Here is a 24,836-nt window from a genome sequence, read left to right on the forward strand (position 1 = left end):
GTTAAATAAAATATCCTTAAAAATTTTACAGTAAGACTTTTCACAGTCTCTTTTCCTCACCTTTCTTGCTATGCTAAGAAAAATTTTAATTTGTTAATAATAAAAGTTAATTATCTTTTACTTACACCAAAAAACAAACAAAAAAAACCCCAGCACAGATTAGGGAAGCGGGGAGGAGAGGGCAAGGCAACTCAATCATCAAGAAAAAAGTTAAGAGTGCATCTACAGGAATCTGTCTGCCAAACAGTTTTGATCAAGTAATCTATAGGTAGAAATTTACTTATGGGTCTAAGATCTATTTAGAATTTATTTACAAATTAGACATGTGTATTATTTTACTAATATATTGTGTATATTAAAAAGCACAAGAAATCTTTCAGTAAGAAAAAAAAAAATACACAGAATTTTTCCTATTTTGTTCTCATACCCAACTGAGGATGACTCAAGAAAGTCTCTGAGAAAGGCAAACTTTCAAGTTTCAATTCCGTTCATATATGTAAATATTAACCTGACCATCAATTGTAATAATCAATTTCTATCCCATTCCACACAACTACAGATAAGTATCCTGAAATTAAGGTCAGTTTCTCAGGATCTTTCCCTTCTACTAGGAGACAGCAGTGTTGTAAAGTGATATTTCTACGAAGTACATGACAAGAGTCAAAAAAATGCCAGAGGAAAACTGCAGCAGAGCAACCCAAGTAGGAAAGAAACGTGTGCTTAATCCCAATGACTGTGTTCACCTAAAAGGAGAAGTACAGTGTATTCTTAAAAAGGAAAAAAACTTTTTGTTTCAATTAAAGAAATCCTAAATATAATGTATATAAGTTTACTAAGACAGAATTTTTTTTTTTTTTTTTAAAGAAAGTTATATAAGCTTAGGAGAATGGATTAGAAAATACTTAGATGATACTTCCTTTACATAAATAAGAGTTCTTATTTCTATAATTCAGGTTTTAAAGGTGACTTGTTCCTCTAAACCAGCGGTTCTCAACCTGTGGGTTGCGACCCCTTTGGGGGTCAAACGACCCTTTCAAAGGGTTGCCTAAGACCATCGGAAAACACATATATAATTACATATTGTTTCTGTGATTTATCACTATGCTTTAGTTATGGTTGGGGGTCACCACAAAGGGTCGCGGCATTAGGAAAGTTGAGAACCACTGCTCTAAACATTAATTTAGCATTAAGCTTTTCTTGCAAAAGCAAAGACTAAATTCTATAGGTCATTTTTCCTCTCAAATGAAACCTGGTCAAGATCAAAACAGTTTCACACTCTACATATCAATTATTTTACATATGAAAAATAAATACAGGATAATCTGCAGGTACATCTTCACCCCCACATGCAAGGGGAAAACAAAGAATGAGCTTCCTGTTAATTTGCACAATCTTTTTTCCAAGCTATTTTGTTCCAACAAGTTACCTATAATTTTATTTTGCTCTTTACCAATAATATTCAGAAATTAATTTTTGTCTCATCCTTTATCTACATATTCAGTGTCCTTTGTGACCACATGGCTTCCTTCCTGTTGAAGACAACTGCTTTCGGGGTCACAGCACGGTCCAGAACACAGAACAAATAACTTGGAATGCAGTGGAAGAGCCTTTGGGAAATCTACCCCTCACTCCTCAGTAGATAGGAGGAGTACTCACATTTGTTAAAGGAATTTCTCAAAGATCATCTCTATGGATGATCTGTAGCTTGAGGTGTCTGTAAGAGACACAAGTCATAGCTCAGTCCAACTGCAACCTGATTTTATGAGACGCCACCTTCTCTCCCTTGAGAAATGCAGGAATTGAAGTCTAAGATCTTGGTTTACTTGATTCAGTTTACCTTTCCCAAAGGAGAAAAACCTGTCAACTGCATTTCCTCAACCCTGCCTTCCTTTCTCTAATTGCTCCCAATGGGAGGGACTCATGTGTTGTTACAGAATCCTCGCAGCTGTAGTTGTGAAAGTATCTGGAAGTGACCTTGCACTGACTGGAATGTAGTTCTAAGAGAAATTCACACTTGGGGAAGAGTCACTGTCTTCGCTCAAGCCTACACCCATCTCTGGTGACAGCTCCCAAGCCAGGATCTCTGATAAGGCCTTGGTCCGGATTTTGACAGACAGCAACAAGATCTTCTGCCATAGGGAAGAGCACACAGATAATCAGCACAAAATTAATTCCAGAGGTGGAATATTGTATATTCTCAAGTCAGGCAAACTGGCTTCTACAAAGAGACGGAAATGCCCAACAGAAGCAAAGACGGTAGGTAACTACAGATTACTAAAGTCAATGCTGCTTAGGAAATAATCTATCTGTATAGGATTCCTATCTAAAACTGTTTCATATATTCCTATTTAAAAACAAAACAAAAACCTATACAAGAAGGTTCCTAGAAATTAAATGACCATAATACAATAAACAAAAGCATAAACACCACTTACCAAAAACAAGAATGAACAGTGTATTTAAAGACACCACCCAGAAGACATGTTCCTGAAGGAAAAGAACATTAATAAAACATATTCAATTTCTATTTGATATATATTTAGACTGCTGCACTTATTTAATTAGAAGACTGAAATTTTCACTCTATAATTGATACTTCATTCCAAAAGTTTTTCATTAGATAACTCATAAAAATAAACCTCATAAACCTCAAAGTTCATAATGTTCCATGTAGAGGAAAAAATCAAAGACAGTAATCCATAAACATTTCCTCTTCCAAAATTAATAATCCACCACAAACTACACAAATTCTCATAAGTAACTGCCAGGCTGCATTAAATCAAATGACACTGAAAAATTCCAAATGTAGAAAAGTTTGAAAACCACATTAAATTCCCAACAACATTTTAATATAAAAATATACAGTGCTTCTTTCATTGTCTGTTTTGTTCTCATGACTTCTGAAAGGTCACTTTCTCTTCTCTGGTCCCTTTTCTCCCTATGGTGTCCTGGCTGTCTTTGTTCATGCTTTAGAATAGTCATTCTCACTTGGCCATTGATCCACTTCCACAGTTATGTATTATCACCTCCAAGGATGACTGTTATCACCTACTCCTCCAGCTATGTCACATATATTTTAGTTAAACTCCATTCTGACACTACAAAGTCCAAGCCCATTTGTCTAAACCCACCGCCACCTCCTGCCCCATCAACTTAATGATCCTTCCAAAGGGGCCAACATAGTTAAGATTTTCTTTTTAGAAAAATCTCTCTGATCAAGTCCCCAATCTGCTACAAACCCAAGTGGCAAGAAGGGTGGGCTGTCCAAGAGATGACTGCTATATTCTTACCACAGCAGCTCATATGACTTGAATATTTTCAGTTTCTCTGCCTTAAGAGCTCCCAAACTGTCCTTATCCCCAACATCTTTTGTGCGACCTCTAAGTTATCTTCTCTAAAAATTTCCTGCTTACAAACTCCACTAAGAAACACCTAACCAAGCCCTCTTCTGTATTTCTTGTGTCCTATGCACACCTTCTGTCATTGAGACTTGAACACATGATACTTCTAAATTTCCTGATTCCCATGTTCATTTCTCTCCACTAAACTATAAAGCATCTTTGAGAACAGGGTCCTATTCCATTCCTCTCTGAATCTCCCAGTAACTATCACAATAGCTGGCACATGGTAAATATTAAAAATATTTTTCCATGAATGAAATTATCCTATAAACAGTTTTTTCCAAAAATTAGAATGGGCTTGAGTCAACACCACTGCCTCAACGACTTCTGTCATTAATTTATGAGGGACTGACAAGGTAAGAGATATAAATGAGTATGTGGCCAAATAATACCTTCTATATAGACTGATCAAACTTTGAATTACCACCAGATACATTCTTCAGTATAACTACTAACCTCAACTTCCTATTCTGGCTCATCTGGAGCCAGCCTGAGGAGGAAGCCAATACTGTGGACAGCAGAGACAGATAAAATTTATTTGGGTCTTTGATGACACTGTTGGGCCTCTGGATCAAGCCCTCCTCAAGCCCATGCTTCTTCTGAACTTCTTATGTTATAGTTTTGGTCACCGGGGGTTCTCCTACCTGTAGCCAAAATCATCCTAATACCCAAAGCCATTCAAAATCCCAAATGGCAAGTGATTTTATATTACTGAATCTTTAAAAAGTACCATTTCTCCTTTAATGAACAAGTCTGTTGAAGAATTGTTCCTCACCTTTGAGTTGCACTTTCTACTAATAAGGTAAAGATGGGTAAGATTCAGCAAAAAGTGAAAACCTATGATAAGCCTGGGGCTCTCACTGTGAACATCATAAAATTGCTCTATTGTCACCAGTTCAGGCATTTAAACATCAGAGGGTAGAACTTTAAAAGACCAAGTTCTTAACTACTGTTCATTTTGTTCTGTATTTTCTTTTCTAAAAATCAAATATTTAATAATTCCCTTTTAAACAGTATTACCTTTATGCTTTACCAATATTTTCAATGCATGTAACAAACTTACTTCAACATATAAGGTAATCAAAAGTCAAAGGGCATTTCGAACTTTAGTATAAAAAGCCAATGCATATTGTAAATTTAAAAATACAGAAGCACTAATACAAATAATTAAGTCACAATTCTATTATTAAAAAATATTAGCTTTACTTACTAGAAAAACTAGTGATCCATCAAGTCCTAGCATCTAAAATGAATAATAATATGCATTAATTCAAGATAAAAGGATTTTTTTTATTTATTAAAATGGCTCATTTTCCTTTCAATATCTTTAAATATAATCCTTATCTACTACTTTCCAGTATAGCCTATCATTATCAGAGAGTAAAAACCTCCTGTTTATGGGAGTTTTAAATTTTGGGCCTCCTTTTATTCCAAATCATAACTTTCAAGTCAAAAAAAATTCCATCTTGGGTTTCATTCTTACATTAGTAATGGAGCCAGTCAAGATTTCATGACACAACTCTGTATTGTCAATTGAAGCAGCAGAATAATACTTGAATTAAAATAGTTACTTCTGCAAGTCCACAATTTCAGTTTAAACATTCCCTAGGTAGAGTGTTTATTTTAAACACCAGAAGATAGAAACAGTTATCAGTAGATCTTCATTATGTTTTTAATATTTTCAACACAAACATCACTTAATGTTCTCTAGAAATTAAAGTTCTATTACAATTTTCATCAACTATAACTACAAAATTAGCATATACATCTAAATATACCCAACTTTCAAATATACTTTAGAATTAAAACATTGATGATTGATGGAAAGAAGTATTACTCACTCTTTCCCATGTAAGCTCTTCTGCAGCTCTGTCCCATTCTAAAGCATTCCAGTTCATGTCGTCTGGAAATAAAATTGTAGTTTAAAGATAATTGATGGAATTTGAACTATAAATAATAAAATGTACCCTCTCAATCTGATGTTTTGTAAGCTGTTGTTGAGAAGCTAAACCACATTTAAAACTTTTCCATGAGTATTTGCTTGTTAGGCAATAAATAAGAATACATATACATAAATGCAATATATAAAATAAATAAGGTAATTCTTGTATGTTGTTAAGTACTAGAAAGGAAATATATAGGATTACGTGAAAGAAAGGAATTCAACAGCTCTGAGTCAGGAATGACTCTAGCAGATTTGAGAAAAGGGAGGCCAGGGGACTAGAATTCCCTGGGCGAGGAGAAGGTAGAAGATACAGTATAAAAGTCAGACAGGGATTAGATCAGACAAAGGGAATGTGAAGCCTGGATTTTATTTTGTTCTTTAGTATTTGGAAAAACCACTGAAGATATTTAAAGGCAGGAGAGCAATGCGAAGTCTACGTGGAGCATGAATGGAAGAAGGAAGACCAGTTAGGACCTGCTGTGTTAGACTGAGACAGAAACAGTGGACAGCACCAGGGTAGCAGCAGGCTGCATTCTCAGTCTTTGAACAGACACTTGCCTCGCCCTGGCAAAGGCCCCATTATACAACTCACTTTCTTCTTCATTCTTCAGGTCACAGTTCAAGTAACACCTACTCTGAGCTACTGGGGCATCTTGTTTAAATAAGTCTCTCCCCAATGGCATCCTCAGAGCAACCTGCACAATGTTTATCACAATGTGTAATGATAAATTTGCTCACTTGGGTATTCTTCACTAGACCAGAAATTCCATGAAGACAGGGCCCTAGTGCTTAAGTGTCTGGCACACAGGAATACTCAGATATTAGCAATATCAAGTGGGCCAGAGACAGTGCACCACTTGACAGGAGAACTCTGGGTGGTGGGAACAGAAAAAGGAGGCGCTGAGCTACTTACAGCTGACTGGGGGCGGGGTGGGGGGATAGTCTCGGATCTTCTTTTACATTATAGAGTTACACTGCTAGAAAAGGAGAAACGGCTTTCTTTAGATGGCATCTGGCCTATAGTGTACACTTCAAGAATTCTTCTTTGATATTAAAAGCCCTGACTCAACAGATGGCAAAAGAATAAGATAAATCTGTAACAAATTCCTTCTTAAAAAAAAAAACAAACTAGGATCTTTACCAACTTACAAATAATTTCTTCCTATCCATTCTATACAAGTCCTGCTGAAATAAGATTTTAAATACAAAATGTGCCCTGTTCCATAGAGGGAAAAAAAAAGGTGAGCAAATGTATATCCATACACACAAGTTTGCCAAAATAAAGTAAAAACAGGTTAAAACAGAATTTTAAACCCATTAAATTCTGAAAACGCCAATCCTTCTCCCCATGGCAGTTTGGGAATGGATTTATGGTGGAGAAGTAGGGTTAAGAACAAGCCAGCAGCCATTACCCTGGGCCCCATTGTTGGCCTCTACTGCATCTTCCCCGCCTGCCTCATCTTCCTCTTCATTCTCTTCCTCTTCCTCTTCCGCCTGATCATCCTGGGCGTCCGGGTTTTCCCCCACCACCGCATTCTCAGCTGGTGGGTTTGCAGGCTGGTCAGGGGCAACATTTTCAGCACCATTTCCTCCCGCTGGAGCCTAAAATGACAGAGAGCCCGTGTCTCAGTTTTGCTTTATTTCCAAATCAAGCTCTTCTTCCTAAAAAAGTCAAACTAGCAAACAAATGCAAACTATTAAAAAAAAAAAAAAAAAAACCTCTCAAAGTCATTTTTTCTAAATGTACCTTATTTTGGATCAACTTCGTATACAAGGACATACCCTCACTTCACAGCATACATATTCATTCAGTATAATTTAGGGATTCCTGTTTCATAAAGCATTACAGATGATGGGTTAACAATCTGGCTATATTGAATACATCATTCCATACATAATCCTTCTTTAAAAGACAACTCCTGTCTTTAATGACCACCTCAGGGATAAAAATATATTTATTTATGCATCTATTTGTTTATACACATACAAATATAAAACAATACTCAATTATCAGTTAAATACTTGAGGAAAACATAGCTCGGTAGGTAAACCTGTCCATATACACTTTATCAGTTCCCATATATACCTCCCTCTGGCTCTTCCTGAGTGCAGCTACCTATCAAGCAAAGACATAGTTGTAGTTAACTGAGATGCTCAACTCCCATGGAGTTAATGAAGATTCAAAAAGAACTACATTAAACGCTTCAAAATAGGAGGTACAGTAATAAAAGTGTTAATGCTAGATAAGAACAGTATTCTTCCTTTATAGTCCCACTTCTTATGTGTGGTTTTCAAAGGAAAGTTGTACTCTTAATTCTGTAGAGAAAACAATACAGCAGAATTTGATGAAAGCAAGCTACACACTGACTCAAGTGGGTCATTACAAGAAAAATTGTTAATTTTCATTGTGAGTCAACTTTTTTGTAACAAAATTTTATGACATATGGATTGTTTTCATATGTAAGAGCTAATTGTTTGGCATTTCTCAATAATTTCTCAGCAAGCAAAGTACTAAAATAATGTATGTTCTCTTTTTCTTCTTAATGCTTCTAGCAAATGCTCTTGCACCTAAGCATGTCATCTCTCATAAAGAAAAAGCAAAACCGCACACCGCTGTTACAGTGTTCCAATGTTTCTACGTTTGGTAATGTTCCTGCTGGGAACAGCATTGATGAGACATTTTACACACGAAGAAGCTGATGAACAGAGAGGACAAGCTGCCTCCTTAATGTTACATAGCATGTCAGAAGCACCTACAAGAAGTTTGTGCCTTAACTTCCAGACCAGTGTTAAGCAGTTAAACCAGGCAATATTAGTATACCCCTAATACTGCTCCCAATCTTGCTAGAAAATTAAGAAGCCAAATCACAGAAGCTTTCTTTTGATTTTTTCACATCTCCCTTTAACATCTCACAAACCTTTGCACTATTTTGCTCTGCAATGAGGGACATGGGAGTCAAAGATTTGGGTCTTAGATGGTGGTAGTTCTCATAACCTGCCCCAATAAAATGAACTCAAGGGTGGGAGAGTTACCTCATTTTGGTGGTGTCCAGCAGCATTGAAGGGTGGAGCAGCATGTTCCAACCAAATCGGCGCTCCCCCATGGACGATCTGCTCTCGCAGCCACACCAGGCTGATGAATGCGCACAATGTGCACGTCACCACAAAACACCCCTGCAAACAATCTGCCAATAAATTGTCCCTGGTAAAAAAAAAAATATATATATATATATAAAATTACTCCAGAAAATACCTAAGAAAACCAAAGAAATCAACATAACATTTCATTTTACACTAAAAGCTCAGAAAAACAGCCAGAAAACTCATAATTTTTCTGGGTGAAAATCAGTTTCCCAAAAAGATTTTTGAGGATGACAAAAATCTATCTTATAATAAGCTGGCCAAATATACTTATTTATATATATTTTAGTATATGTGTTTATAGTAGGCAAATTATATCAGAACTACACAGAAATGAGCTAACCATTGCCTCTGTTTGAACATGGCTTAGAAACAGGAAGGCGGCAAGCAAAAACACAAAAGCAGCCAAAACTAGACAAAGACCAAGAAGGTATGTAATTTACTAAAGATTAATGACTGCTCAACCCTAAGAACTTCCTTGTCCTTATTTTACATACAAGTTTAACAAATGTGGTTAGCTGATACCTGAGCAAAGACAAATGAAGAAAATTCAGCAAATCAGAAAGACGGAAAAGGCCTAAAGATAACATAAAGGAGGCTGGAAACTATTCAGTATGCATATGTAAGCCAAAAAGTCTGTCACGCACTTTAGAAATTGTCACTTAGAATGCAGATTCAATTTTGATGCTAACTACCAAGTACACCAAAAGCATATTACAATAGCTCCTCAACAAACTCAGACAAAATATCGTTCTCTTATAATCATATATGAAAATGTATGGAGTATTATAATATTGAAGAGCTCTTTGTCCTTTTCCTCTCTGAAGGGGCTTATCCTTCCCTAGCCTACGTCCAATTTCAGAATAATTCAAGAATAACTCGAAAATCCTGGTAACCTTTGGAAATTCACTATCATAAAGGAAGGACTTTTTGCCTCTATGGGAAACCTAAGGAAGAGTCTAACTGGGAGACCTTGGAATAGCACCTCCAAACTTTAACTGATACGGCCATTATTATCTGGAATATACCCTGATCAAAAAAATAATCCTAACTACTCCCTTTCTGAAGAATCCTCCAAACCATTAAAACTTTAATAGGTTGGACTAAGTTACCTCCTTCTCTACTCCTTCCTTGTCCTCAGCAATAAGAATAACAATTGCTGTTGGTTATAAATGAAAAAGTCCGTAGAGTCCTTTCCCTCACACCTTGAGTCTGGGCCAATTTTGTGAATTGCCTGGACAAGAGGTGATGCTGCCAATGTTCAAGAGCCTAGAAGAGAACTTGCTAACTATAGGGGACCGCTCCTTGTGGTTTCGGAAATTGTAGCCCAAGCCATGAGCCAGGTCCCCCTGGGGAAGGCCTCTAGGTCTCAGCAGAAAACTGAAAGGCTGTGCAGCAGACAGGACCGAAGGCCAGTCAGTTCCCATAGGAATTGGATTTAAAGAGCATATATTATGCTTCAGAGCTTGCTCCACTTTTCTTTTCTCTTAGTTAACTATAAACAATCTGTAGCTAAAAATGATGAAGCCTTGCACCTGATATCAGCATGGCATCAGGATGTTTAGCAGACTCTGACACAGACTGATCACTGTGTTCTCTATATTGATATCTGTAATCAGTAACTGTCAACTATAACCCAAGCACCTGAAAGCTTATTGATGATTCGTAAGTCTTGACCTTGCATCTCCTGAATCCTCATTAAAAGGCACAGGGAACGGGAATCTTGCACTCTTCTCCACTAGAGAGGTTAGCCACCTCCCATTCCCTCCAGACAAAACAGTGTCCTGGATAAATCTGTTCTGCCGTGGTCTTGAAACCTCTGCTGGACAGGGAGTTTCCAACCGAGCCGGGGCACTGGAGGCAGGTCAGCCTCAGCTAACTTCCACTCTCACCCTTTTAGAATGCTGCCCTGAGACACAATGTCAAAAAGCCCCACTAGCCTTCTGGAAGATGAGAGACTACATGAAAGAGAACCAAGGCACCCCAGCTGGGCCATCTTAGACCATCCAACCCTAGTGAAACACATGAGTAACCAAGGCAAACCCAACAGATGTACTGATCAGCTGAGCCCAGCCCAAATTGCTGACCACCAGAATTATGAGCAAATAAAATGGCTTTTGTTTTAAGCCACTAAGTGTGAGGGATATGCAGTATATTTTGAAGCAATAGTGAACTGATATGCTGTGCCTTGAGATGACCTGAAGACCTGGGCTACAGAGTATGTAGCAGCTACTATGCTATTAATAAATTTAAAGTAAAATTTCAAAAGTTAAATTAATAGAGTAAATGAAACATTATTCAGGAAAAAAAGTAGTTTAAAGTGTTTTCAGAGGAAAAAAAAAACTGGCTCAATTCTTCAAATTGTAAAAGGCAGCATGGATTATAAAACCAAACCATGTGTATAATTTCTTTTGACTGTTCCCACCAGGCCTCTAGCATTTCCTTCCATGTGAATGAGTAGTCTCATAAAGGCAATTCAAGGTACCCACTAACCCACCAGGTCAGAGAGAAAAGGGGGGCCTGCCAACGTAAGGCAAGCAATGTGAGCTTCCGTCATAATTTTGCCATACATTAACTTAGTGCTCAAAATTCGCATACAGTGTTTACATACACATGTATATCTCTGCTTTTATTAAGCAACAGATGGAAACTCAAATCACCTTTCCTACACAACTGAGATATTGACCTGCTACTACACTGTACTCTCAAAAACTACAATGATATTTGGAATTATAGCCCTGAACAAAATGAAACAAGACTGCCCTATTTGAAACAGTTTACAGATATTAAAATATAACTTCCATCCCTCTCAGGAGTCATCCTTGCTTTTTTCTGACCACCCTCAGTACTTCTGATATGCATCTTTGTTTTACATACAACTCCTAGATGAAAGCCAGAGATGAACTATGTCATATACACAGATTCAATGAATAACAGCTGAGCCACTTAAAACTGATTTTTCTTGCTTCTATACTAAGACTGTGCATGGCCGAGATAAAATATCTGATGTCTAGAAATAGGAATGTTGTTCAATTTGTTTCTACTGCATCACTGCACAGAAGGTCTATATTTTTATACAAAGGGTTATCTTCTTACACTATCTCTAATCTTTAAAGTGTGTCAAATTACTGCTTCTCCTTTTTTGTCATGCCAATTACAGGCCTAATTTCAAGGCCCCATCTACTGCTAAATATTACTTAATCAAAGATGTTCTTCACTAATGAAAACAAAAAAACAATTCTAATGTAAATAAGGTTGAAGTTCAAACCTTTGATGTCATCTATTCCCTACACTGCCAAAGAAACAATCTTAACATAACTCACCTATTCTATCCAAAAAGACATATAACCAGCAAGTATTATGTGTTGCAAACACAGCTAATGTTTTTAAGTATTTTCAACCATATTTAAAATGGCACATACACAAAATTTAAAAGACCTCTTACTCAATTTGTCCTATCAGAAATGTAACACGCTCTCCTATCTCTTCTGTTGCCCCATGGCTTATTTTGATGGTGCTATATACTCTGTTCCACAAACAATGTCTACCACTGCTTTTTGCCTTCACTGACATAAGGATCAGAACCCTAAGGGCAGTTGGGCACAGAAGATTTAGCAAATCTGGTATAATCTCTTGCAGGCTTTATAATCTAATGATCTTAATACAGTTCTAATTCTGACATCAGTAATAAATAAAACACATACATCTTTCCCAAGAAAATGCAATTACAATGCTTAACATCAAATTAAGATCCAGTAAAACAACAATAGTGAAAAAGTTTTTGGAGTTCATACTCAAATAATCACAAGGAATATTCTAAAAATAAATTTCAATTCAAATGACTATACTGATAAAAACACATTTAAATGAACTCTCAGCCTGTGAACATAGTAGTATATCTCACATTGCATGACAGTCTATTTAACAAGCTGTCCCACCGTTACAAAACAATCCTTTAAGACACGTATGCTTTAAAACAAACAGCATTTGTATGTTGGGGTGGGGTGGGGGGGGAGGTCAGCTACTTCTACTGTACTTAATAACTATTAAAATAAGATATAAAAATTATTTGTCCTCCAAATAGAAAACCTTCTCAAATTATAACAAAAATAAACATATAGAGGAAAAACAAGCACCACCTACATACATTATGCAGCCTTCCGCCATCACCGAGTTCATACTCACGTGGACAGCATGTCCAGTGGCAGTGTCAGTAGTGAGCTCACGGAGCCAGTAAACAAACACTTGTAGATGCGGCCTACCAAAAATGGGCACAATGGCACATAGTCACAACTCTCATCATGAATCACACAGTTGTTCATTTGAACAGAGGTGAATTATAGAATACCGTGAATGCCACTGAAATAAACATTGACTCTTTGCAAGGCTGAGTCTCAAAATATTCATTTTTTTATAATAGTCAAGCATAAAAATACTAACAGTGAAGAGTAAAAGTTACGTAAATATGTATAAAGTTTAGATTTTAGATTCCCTTGCTTGTTTTTATTGAAGGAGCTTAAATGTCTGAAAAATAAAAAAATCTAAAGTACAGATATTTCCAAAACAATATGGAGAATTTTTTAACATAGAATTCTAAAATTCACTGAGTCTGATCATGAAATTAAAGGATTTCAGTTTTGGAAGTATAGATTTTTTAAACTGAGGACTTTTCAATAGAGTACATGTTCTAATGCCATGAACAGCAAACTAACAATCATTTCTTAAAAACAGATTCAAGGGTCCTCACTAAAAAAACCCTTAATCTGGCCATGAAGGGAAAAGATCAGGTATGGGTGAATGCAGCACCATCATCCCCCTACCCTCTTAGTCAGAAAAGGGCAGGAACAGATTTGGAAGTGGGGGCCAAGAGGAAACAATTGAAATTTACATTCCTTATACACAGTCTTGTATCAGAAATTTTCAGTGATTTCAATGGCAGTTTTCAAAATTCATGTCAAAAATTTTCTGTAACAGGTATTACTTACATATGTATATAAAATATTCTAAGTACACGTGTAACAAAGTAAAACTGACAATAAACTACATGTCCGTAGGTAGGAAAATGAATTCATAAATGGTAGGCTTCCTTATGATAGTTCTATACATTCATTAAAAAATAACGTAGCTCAATATGTACTTACATGGGAAGACAGGCAGGATACACTGCTAACTTAAAAAAAAGTTAAGAGTGTGTGATACAATTTAATTTGTGTGTGTGTGTGTGTGTGTGTGTAGTCAGAACAGAAATCAAACTTAACTGTGTTATTCAAATCCTCTAAGTCCTTAACCTAATTTTTGATCACCTGATCTACTGACTTCAGACAGGTGTTTAGTCTTCCACTATAACTATGGACGCTTTAACGTTTCTTTATATATATGTCTGTGTGTATATATGTGTATAATATACACAGACACTATACACACACACACACACACATATGTATATTTTATTGATTATGCTGTTAAGAGTTGTCCCAATTTTTCCCTGTTTGCCCCTGTCCACCCAGTATTCCCATTCCCTCCGGCAATCCAACCTCCTTAGTTCACTTCCATGGGTCAGGAATTAAGTTCTTCAGCTACTCATTTGCTATACTGTTCTTAACATCCTCCCTGCCTATCCTATTACTACCAATTTGTACTTCTTAATCCCTGCACCTTTTCCCCCATTCATCCCCTCACCTCTCCCAACTAGTAACGATCCAAATGATTTCCATAAGTATGTTCAGCTTGTTCCTGTTCAGCTTGTTTGCTTAGTTTTTTAGATTAAATTGCTGATAGTTGTGAATTTATCATCATTATAATGACCATAGTTCTGATCTTCTTTTTCTTAAAATAAGTCCCTTTAACATTTCATATAATGATGGCTTGGTGATGACGAGCTCCTTTAGCTTTACATTATCTGGGAAGCACTTTATCTGCCCTTTGCTGGATAGAGTAATCTTGGTTGTAGGTCCTTGTTTTTCATCACTTTGAATACTTCCTGCCAGCCTCTCCTGGCCTGAAAATTTCTTTTGAGAAATCAGCTGACAGTCTTCTGGGAACTCCTTTGTACGTAACTCTCTTTTTTTCTCTTGCTGCTTTTAAGATTCTCTCTAACTGTTGGCATTTTAATTATGATGTGTCTTGGTGTGGTCCTTTTTGGGTCTAGCTTGTTTAGGACTCTCTGTGCTTCCTGGACTCATATGTCTATTTCCTTCGCCAAATTTGGGGAGTTTTCCTTCATTATTTTCTCATATAAGTTTTCGATATCTTGCTCTTCCTCTTTTTCTTCTGGCACCCTTATGGTTCGGATGTTGGGTTCCTAAGCCTCTCCTCATTTTTTTCAATTCTTGTTTCCTCATTCTGTACTCGTTGACTGTTTTTTTCTTCCCTATGTTCCAAATCATTGATTTGATTCTAAGCTTCATCCATTCCACTGTATATTCTCTGTAAATTTTTCTTTATTTCACTTAGAGTCAATGTTTTGAACTCTACATCTGACAGACTGCTTATCTCCATTTTGTTTAGTTCTTTTTCTGGAGTTATGTTCTGTTCTTTCATTTAGGCCATGTCTCTTTGTCTCCTCATTTTGGCAGCCTCCCTGTGTTTGTTTCTATATATTAGGTAGAGCTGCTTTGATTTCCTGTCTTAGCAGCATTACCTAATGTAGAAAAGCCACTATTAACTGCTTGGGTGGACCTATAAGAACGATGGGGCGGAGCCGTAGGTAATTGCCAGGGTGGGGCAATAGGTTTAAACCTGAATGATGCCACAGCTCTGTGTGTGGGAGGGCTCAGAAAAGGAACAATGGCCACGGCCAGGCCTCTGGAGTTTTGTCTGGGACACTTCAGTTCCTCCCTGCATGCCACTGGTGCCTTCCAGCTGCTGCCCTGGTGCTGGAGCCCAGAGGAGTGAGTCTGAGTAAGTCCATTGCAGGCCCTCTAAGCAGAGATGCCTGAGAATCCTGCCATTTCTTCTGCCGCCCCAACCCCCACTGGTTTCTACAGGAAAAGTTATGGGGACTTATCTTCCTGGCACTGGAACCCTGGGCTCGATGGTCTGCTGTGGGGCTGGGATCCCTTGTTCCCAAGATATCCCTCCTGATTTTTATACACCACACATGGGTGTGGGACCAGTCTCCATGTCTCCACCCCTGCTACCCATCTGAAAAATGGGACTTCTTTAACTCATGGTTGTCGGACTTCCATACAGCTGGATTTTCTGATGGTTCTGAGTGATAGTTGTTTTGTAGTTCAGTTGTAATTTCTGCTGTGGTTGTGTGAGGAGGCGAGCCATGTTTACCTACGCCTCCATCTTGACCAGAAGTCCTGCTTTATGTGTTTCTTAAGTCCTGTTCCCTGGTACATAAAAATTCTTAAGTTTTATTTTATTAGTCAAATATACCTTTTATTAATATGAAATATAAGGCTCTTCCCCATTTAAAGCTTTTTGTCTTAAATATATGTAGCTAATTAATACTCTTCCTGCATTTTGTTAGCATTTGCTAACAAATCCCTCTAGCATTAATTTGGGCTGATCTGTATTCATCTCTTGTAGTGGAACACTTTTAAATGTACACAATTGTGAAGCTCTATCTCACAAAAGAGAAATCTAAATCCTTATGATTACAGATGTTGCAATCTTATCCTTTCTTCTCTTCTAGTTCACGCCCTCTGCCTTCCCTTCCTGTCTTTCCTGTCTTTTGTTGGACTTTACAAATTTTATTTATTGCTTCCTATTTCTACTCTACAGGATAAAAGCTGATCATCTTATTTCTATTCTTCTAGCAGTTACCTTTAAGTTTCCCTTTGTTACTTACCATTAAGGTAAAATATACATAAACCTTAAATATATGTTTGGGCAAATTTTTATATATGCATATATCTAGATAACTGCCACCCAGATCGCAATATTCAACATTTCTAGCTCCCCAGAAGGCTCCCTCAAGCCCCTTCCCAGTCAATATCTCAGATAAGAGGTAACCTGATCTCTATTACCATAGACAATTTTGGTCTATTTTTAAATTTCACATAAATGCAATCATACAATCCATAATCTTTTGTGCCTGGCTTCTTTTTCTCAAAGAAGTGAAATTCACTCGTGCTATTCCATGTCACAATAGTCAGCTCTTTTTAACTGCTATGTAGTATTCTGCTGTACTGGATAAATCACTATATATCCATCCTACTATTGTTGGTAGGCATTTGGGTGGTCCCAGTTTTTAACTACCATTAGCAAAGCTGCTGTGATAATTCTTATACATGCGTCTTTTAGTGGACACACAAAGCTCTCAGTTTTGTTAGCTATAGTCTCAGGAATGTAACTGCTGCATCATAAGATATCTGTAATATTTAGCACTGGTAGGTACCACCAGTTTTCCAAAGCACTTACATATACATACTCCCACCATCAGTGTACTCATGTTCCAGATGGTCTCCATCCTAAGAAACACTTGGTATTGTCTTGTCTTTTAATTTTAGCCATTCTGCTGAATAGACAGCAGATCTTCTTGTGCATTTCCCTGATGATTGGTGATGATGAGTACCCTTCCTTGCGTTTATTGGCTAATTTAATCTTTCCAGAAACACCTACCCAAATCTCCTGTCTACTTTTTAACTTGTCTTCCTTTTCCTACTGATTTACAGGTGTTCTTTATGAACTCTAGATACAAGTCCTTTGTTGGATATGTGTAATGCAAATATATTCTCTCTATAACATGCCTTTCTCTCATAAAGGTATCTAAGCCTGAAGAAAGTCCTTAATTTTAATTAAAGTCCAATTTATCAGTATTTCCTTTTATGGGAATTCTTTTTTCTTTTTAAGAAGTTTTTTAGTTTTACACATTTAGGCTAATGATGCATCTCAAATTAACTTCTGTGTGAGGTATGATTTAATGATATGGTTCATTTCCCCCATATGGCCATCCAATTGATGCTATATCATTTACTGAAAAGATCATCTCTTCCACTGAACAGCGGTGGCACCTGTTGTTAATCAAGTAATGATGCAGGTGTAGATCTAGTTCTGGACCTTATTTGGTTACCCCTATATTTTTAATGCATAGTTATACTATATTTTCCTATCTACATCTAACGCATCTCCCACAAATAAGACAACTTAAAAAGCTCTTATTTTAATCCTACCCTCACAACTTCTCCCATGTTAACATTATCTAGAATTTTAGTTCCAGGCTGTTACCTAAAAGTTGTTCATTATTGTAGATTAATAATAATTACAATTTAGGTATAAGACACACTTGTTTCTTTTTCTCTATAGTTCACATCTTTCACTCTTTTTGACTCCTTGCTTATTTTAGGCATGTATATTCTCAAATACATTTTTCATAAACAGTTTGAGGTGATAAACTTTCTAAGCCTTTGCATCTATTAAAATGTCTGTTTATAGCCCTTCCATCTAAGAATAATTTACCAGTAAAAGATTTTAGGTTCAAAACTTTCGTCAAATCTTTGTCTTCTAGCATTCAATCTGCAGTTTATGCTGACTTCTGGTTTCGGGGGCGAGGGAGGGGAGTTACTGATTTTAAGTCTGACATTAATCTGATTTTTATTACTTTGTGGGATAACCTGGAAAAGAAACATCTATTCAACACCTTATTCAGCACTGGAAAACTTTAGACTGTATTCAGGTTATTGAGTCTCTTTCTTTCATTATAGTCAGCTCGCTCTCTTCCAATCTACAAGACATCTACCATTTCCTCATCTCCATTATCTCTTTTATTCTGGAACTACTTATTAGAGAGATACTAAAAAAAATTCAGTGTATCCTCCATCTCTCAGTTTTTCCCTCATACTTTCAACTTCTTGTCTCTTTTGAGTTACATCCTAGAGAACTCCTTGCTCAATCTTCTAGTTCACCAATTCACTTTCCTGCAGTACCTATTCAGCTATTTGGCATCTCTCCCAAGATTTTCATTTTCATAGATGCACAAATTTATTTTATTTTAAGGAGACATGAAAATATTAATTGTATTTATTCAAAAATCTCATTTGCATTTAATTCAAAAGAATCATATCTTCATAATCTGGTATCATATAATCCTCCCCATGTCTTTAAAAACAAAGAACCAAAAAAGCATCAATTAAGGGTTAGTATACCAACCTTTCTGAGAGTTTCCTGTATTTGAAAGATAAGTCTCTCAATTATTCATGACCCTGATGTGCTAGTGACTTTTAATAGGTAGAAAAAAAACTCAAGAGAACCCATCTTTCGCAATACTTAAAAGCTCTAATGAACTCCAAGGAATAAAATTCAAGTTCCTCAGCAGCATCTTAATGCGCAGCCGCAGGTAACCATGCAGCAGCCTGCTGTTCATGTATAAGGTCAGGAGCTTTTGACTGCTTCCATGTTGGCATCTGCCCCTCCTCAAGAGCAAAAGCAAAATGGCTATTTCCTCTCATTTCAAGCAATGCACCCTACTCTTGCTGGTAAAATCACTGGCATGTTGTTAGAGATTGAAAATTCAGAACTTCTTCATATGCTTGAGTCTCCAGAGCTCTCCGTTCTGAAGTTGGTGAAGCAGTAGCTGTACTACAAGCCCACCAAGCTCAAGAGGCTGCCCAAAAAGCAGTTAACAGTGCCACTGGTATTCCAACTGTTTAAAAGTGATCAGGGACCATGAAAAGAAACTCATGTTTCACTGAAGAAAAATATCTAAACATTGAAAAACTTAAATATTATGGGGAAAAAAACATTGCAAAATATAAAATAAGTTAAAAAAAGTTAAGGAAACTTTGGACCTTATGTACTGAGCAAATGCCAGGTCTAGCAAACAGAATGCTAGTTCTAGATTACTTACTGATTTAAAAACAACAAGAAAAAAACTCACAAAAAAATAGTAAAATGTAAAAACAAATTAATGTCTTATAGACCCTCGGGAAATAATTTTCAGCAAAGTACAAAAACTTAGAAAGCATTCCTTTAATTTTGTAATTTTGTAATTTGTATTACTGTGGAATAGCTCAGAATGTCACTTCTGTTTTAAAAAACAGAACTGATAACTGAGCAAGGAATTTAGCCTCTATATGCTGTACCTTTATTTCCCAGATTCATTCAAGAAACTAACCTGTTAAAAAATTCTTCTTAACTCAGGTAAATGTTTTTTCGTAAGCGAGGATTTCCCAATATATAACATTATAATATCAAATAAATATCATTCAAACAAATAATATGATGCAATATTACTCTCTATTATTAGTTATACAATGTTTAACTCCAAACATAGAGGAATAAATACTCACATGCTGTAAGAGGAACAACTCCCAACCATGCGAAGGCCACAAGTGTATAATGAAACCAGTATCGTATTGCAGTGCCAATACTTGTAACCAGTCCAGCAAATATGTCTTGGATTGGAAGCCGTGAAGGCATATCTGGGGAATAAACTATTATAGGAAAAAAGTACATATAATTTCATGAAGATTGAAAAATAGCTTAATTCGTAAATATAAAATAGGCATGTAAAGTTATCTTAAATTTTTTTTACGATTTTATTCATTTATTTTTTTAGAGGGGAAGAGGGGGAGAAACAGCGATGTGCCAGAGAAACATCTATCAATTGCCTCTCCCATGCCTCCAACTGGGGACCTGGCCCACAACCCAGGCCTGTGCCATGAATGGAAATCAAACCAATGACCTTACGCTTTGCGGTACAACACCCATATGATTGAGCCACACCAGTCAGGGCTTAACTTTCAATATTTTTATTACACTTAAATATTTTTCCTATATAAAAAGTGAATCAAATACTTGTAATAACTGCATTTATGTAGAAGCCAACAAAAAGGACCTCTGAGCAGGTAAAAAGATTCAAGAGAAGTCTGCATCCTTCACTCATAGCTATGAACTTCATGAACATATATTTTAGCACTCAGTCAACATAATTATCTGGTTTCTCAAATTATAAAAAAATCAGATAAAGCAAAGAGAAGTGAAAGGTGAAGCTGACACGTCATCAAGAATAAACCCTCCTTCCAATTCCAAGCCTTAGACATAGTACTCAAAAGCACAACAATTTGCAGCAGATTAGTTTTATGTGAAGCAAACACACAACTGGCATTTGTTAGCTGTTAGGTCCTTGGGTTCCGGGAATCCAGGTCTGGTTTTAGCAAGCCCCCACAGTAACTGCTGGCTCCAGTGACTGACTGCCTGTGTCCTTCAAAGGTATCTTTATCTGCAGACAGGAATTCAGCAACTTCTCTGTTCTCAGAATCAACTCCCACTCCCCCATCAGAGCCATCTGCAGGGAGTCCCTCAAACCCCCACCCCACCCTAATCAACTCCCTGCTCCACTTTAAAAACCCCTGCCTTACAATTGCTCAGGGCTAATGTCATCGTGGTCTCAGACCACCTGTTAGCAGCTGGCCAAATAAATCCTTTTCAATTCACGGCCTGTTCTGTTGTTTCTCCTCTCTCTCTCACTAGACCTAACGTGAGCCACCTACTCCTCAATTTTAGCACGATGAACACTGCAAATGGAAATTCAGGTCTTCCAAACTCTCTGTAAGATGCTGTTTCAATACACTCATAGAAAGAGGTTTTGCCATGTGTTAGAAAAATTTCCTTTTTAAATGGTCCAATGTAAACTACAGCTCCAACACAGATATCTCCAAAAGAATATAGAAGAATATCTCTTTCTCCAGTGAGGCCAAAGTAAGAATTATGATGTATAAAGTCTTAAAATCAATGTCTAAAATTTATGAGCATACTATCACAAAACTGTTCATAGCTACAAACATTAAGGAATAAACAATTAACAAAATAGCACCTTTTTACAACACACCCTCAAAGATCACTTACTTTAAGCAAATACTTGATACACAATATCAGGTCATTATACCCAGGAGAGTTTTTTAGAAAGAGAGAGAATACAGCATATGACTGTCAAATGAAAACTAAAATTTATTGGCTTCAAAATAATAAAGCTCGCAAGTATTCCTAACCAAACTTCATGAAGATGTTTAATTATTTACAGTTTGCTATAAAATTAAGCTGTAAAGTTTTTACGTCCTACAAAAAGAGACTATGAAACAACGGACTAACATTTTGATGGTGATAAATATAAAGCACCAAAAGTGAAATTGTAATGACTTTAATAAATTGTACTCACCACATAAAAACAAAGTGAAACTAATACTAATTTATACTCAGCAACGCAAGATACAAAAAAACAAAACCTTAAAACACAAAAAAACCTTTGGGGGAAGAGGACAATGTACTAGAATCCTAGAACAGAAATTATGTTTCAAATTCTTGATAATTTGCCAGTATTGTCCTCTAATTGTTTACAATGAACAACATTAAGTATCAATCAAGAGTACAGAAATTATAAAATATAATTGAAATTTTAAGGACCTGCAAAATATTTATTATAGGCTTACAAAACATTGAGGTCAAAAAGTCTCATTTTAAAAAGTGAGTTAAAACTTTTGTCTCAATTATTCAATCCACAAACTTTTAACTCAGAAGATACCACAAATTTGAACAGTGATATAATTAATAATATCAAGGCATTATTATTAATTTTCTGGGTAAATAATGGATTTATAGTTAATGTTTTTTAAAAAAGAACCCTTACTTTTTAAAATATATACCAATAAAATTATAAAAAATGGCATTTGCTTTAAAAAGGATGGAAAAGTAGAAACAAGAGCATAAGTAATGCCATGTAAAGGCCATGAGATGTAAACCGGTCAAACTGAGTGATGTGTATGTGTGGGCTCATTATAGCTTTAAATAGTTTGAACTTTTCCATTGTAAAAAATAAGAAATAAAGAAATATCACATTAATTAAATCAATCTCTCTCTCTCTCTCAATATGTGTGTTAAAAGGTAACATGTATTTTTTTAAATATTTTTTTTCTAAAACACTATAGCAATACTTCCCATTACTATCAAAGACAAACTAGCATTGGCTGGTGTGGCTCAGTGGATTGAGCTCCGACCTGTAAACTAAAAGGTCTCCAGTTCAATGCGGGGGCGGGGGTGGGGGGTGGGGTGTGGGGGCACGCCTGGATTGAGGGCCAGGTCTCCAGTTGGGGGTGTGAGGGAGGCACCCTGTTGATAGCTCTCTCACAAATCGATGCTTCTCTTCCTCTCTTCCTCCCTTCCCCCATCTCTTAAAATAAGCAAATAAAACCTTTTTTAAAAAAGACAAATAAATTGAAAATAGGAGTTGTTTTATACTTGTTAAACACTTTCATGCAGCCAACTGGAACACAAAAATGCAGTTAAAATTTCTAAAGAACTTACTTGGTGTGAAAGCAAATCTGTGCTTGCATAATTCACAGTATTCTTTTCGACTGTGTTTCAGCCACTGAACTAAGCTGCAATTACAAATACACTCATAAGTACAGTATTTATACTGTTTCATTGAAAATTAAAGTTCTGTTTTATTGATAATCACATTTCATAGAGGTTTTACATTTTGAAATATTCAAACTTTCAATAACAGGTGCCTTCTAAGGTACAAAACAATAACAGTAAAGATAAATATGTATTCCTACTATTGAAATGGTTAATTTAAATTGTAATCTCAAAGCTAACTGTAGATGAAAGAATCTCCAAATATCAACAAGAGTTCTAATACTGGTCTGATAATACCCTTGGGTGTAGGTCTGAATCCTAGTCACGTCACTAACTTGCTGGCTGTGTGACCTAGGACAAGTTAGTTAACCTTTCTATGCTGCAGCTTCCTCATCTGCATAATAATAACAACAACAACAACAAAAGACAACTCCACCTCATGGTTTTGTTGTAAGGATTAACAAGATACATAAAAACAATAAACACTACCTGGCACAAAGCATTTCATAAGGTAAGCTATTATCATGTCAAGCAAAACTAGATAACCTTAACACTTCCAATGAACAAAATAATCTCTCCGTGGTAGAAATAAATGAACAGTACTCACGTACACCGGGAAAACAATATACCAAATGATCCGGTAGAACAATAAGAAATATGGGTAACTTACAAATTTTCACAACAAAAATTTCTTAATAACTAATTACAGAAAATGTTCATTGAAACAATCCCCCTAATATAGATAACAAAAACCAAAGCTCAGACATAAAACTTCCTAAAAGGATGACTCACCATTCTTGATGGATAAACTTAATACTGCCAGTACATACACAGGGATGATAAAGAGGTTTCTCAGGTGTTCCTTCTGACCGACACACTCTACATATATCTGTTAATGAAAAAGAAAATTTTAATTATCTCTGGTTATAATTTTTTTTAAAAAATAACAGACCACCAAAAATTAAAATATTTCATGTTAAAGCAAGAACCTACCACTTGGTAAAACATTAATCAAAAGTATGGAAAACCAGAAAACTGTCATTAGGATGACAATCGAGTAAATATGTGAAACTAAAAAATTACCTAATTGTTCCTTTGTAGAAGGATTCTCTAAGTATATCAATGTTGAAAATAGGTTTTTATTTAAAACTGCACTCTTCCATAACTAACAAATGCTAAATAAAAGTATGCAAAATCAAGTCACATTAGTTTCCTAACAGTTTAAGTCCTAAGTCTAGTCCTAACAGTTTATACTGTACAAAAACATATCTAAGGACTTAACACAGTGTAACAGCAGTGGGCAGTACGAGGGACATCCCTTTAGCTTCAGCTCACTCTACCAGAGAGAAAGAGAAAAACATAGGAGCACACATTGCAGGAGAGAGGAGCATTACCCCAAAACCAGGAAGATGCCAGGCCAGGAAGAGGTAAGCCACAGGCCACTTTAAGCAGAAGCTGCTGGAGTGCAGCACTATCCAGTCTGCAGCCAGAGGGCAGCAGCTCATCCCTCACCCCTCCCAACCACTGCCCCAAGTAGCTCTGTACATTTCACCCAGGTGGCTCGAGGTGTCCTGATACGCAAAGAGGAGTAATCACAGGGAAGGAATCGTAACAGATTCATCATGCTCACTTGCTCGTTATTGCTCCTCCTGCTAGACCACCTACCGAACTTCAATTTAGACCATTTTCTCTGAGACCTGCCTGGGTCAAGTGCCAACCCCAAGTGGGCGATCTGAGGGGAAACGGGCAGTGTGTAAAACGGTCGGGTACTTAAGGCAACCTTTTGATCTATTCTCTTACAGGGAACTCCTCCTTAACGCGGAATAACTACAATCCAAGCCCATCACTAATGGATTTAATGGGCCCCCGGCACTCGCTGAGTTGCGCGGCACGTGGTCCCAGACACGTAAGAGCATCACATCAGACTTATGACTGCTCGATCTCGGGCAACTAAACGCAACTTGTCGAAGCTGAGGGACACTGAGCACTAAATGTAGTCCTAAATGGTAAGCACACCAGTCCCCATGGTTATCAATAAGCCAGACAAA

General features: G+C 36.6%; 1 protein-coding gene across 1 annotated transcript in view; it reads right to left on the bottom strand.

Annotated features, from left to right (window-relative positions):
- The window catches only part of MARCHF6 (membrane associated ring-CH-type finger 6), a 65,686-nt gene that overhangs the window by 27,288 nt on the left and 13,562 nt on the right, over nucleotides 1–24,836 (bottom strand). Inside the window, exons 2-10 of the mRNA XM_090276229.1 lie at nucleotides 23,581–23,677; nucleotides 22,735–22,808; nucleotides 19,725–19,868; nucleotides 12,673–12,745; nucleotides 8,380–8,548; nucleotides 6,759–6,948; nucleotides 5,243–5,304; nucleotides 4,612–4,644; nucleotides 2,436–2,487 (exon numbers count right to left, since the gene is read on the bottom strand). Of these exons, the coding sequence (XP_090132355.1) occupies nucleotides 2,436–2,487; nucleotides 4,612–4,644; nucleotides 5,243–5,304; nucleotides 6,759–6,948; nucleotides 8,380–8,548; nucleotides 12,673–12,745; nucleotides 19,725–19,868; nucleotides 22,735–22,808; nucleotides 23,581–23,677 (894 nt within the window). The remainder of the gene's footprint in view (nucleotides 1–2,435; nucleotides 2,488–4,611; nucleotides 4,645–5,242; nucleotides 5,305–6,758; nucleotides 6,949–8,379; nucleotides 8,549–12,672; nucleotides 12,746–19,724; nucleotides 19,869–22,734; nucleotides 22,809–23,580; nucleotides 23,678–24,836) is intronic.

Source organism: Furipterus horrens, unplaced genomic scaffold (assembly GCF_987537825.1).
Source record: "Furipterus horrens unplaced genomic scaffold, mFurHor1.1.pri manual_scaffold_5, whole genome shotgun sequence".
Lineage (NCBI taxonomy): Eukaryota > Metazoa > Chordata > Mammalia > Chiroptera > Furipteridae > Furipterus > Furipterus horrens.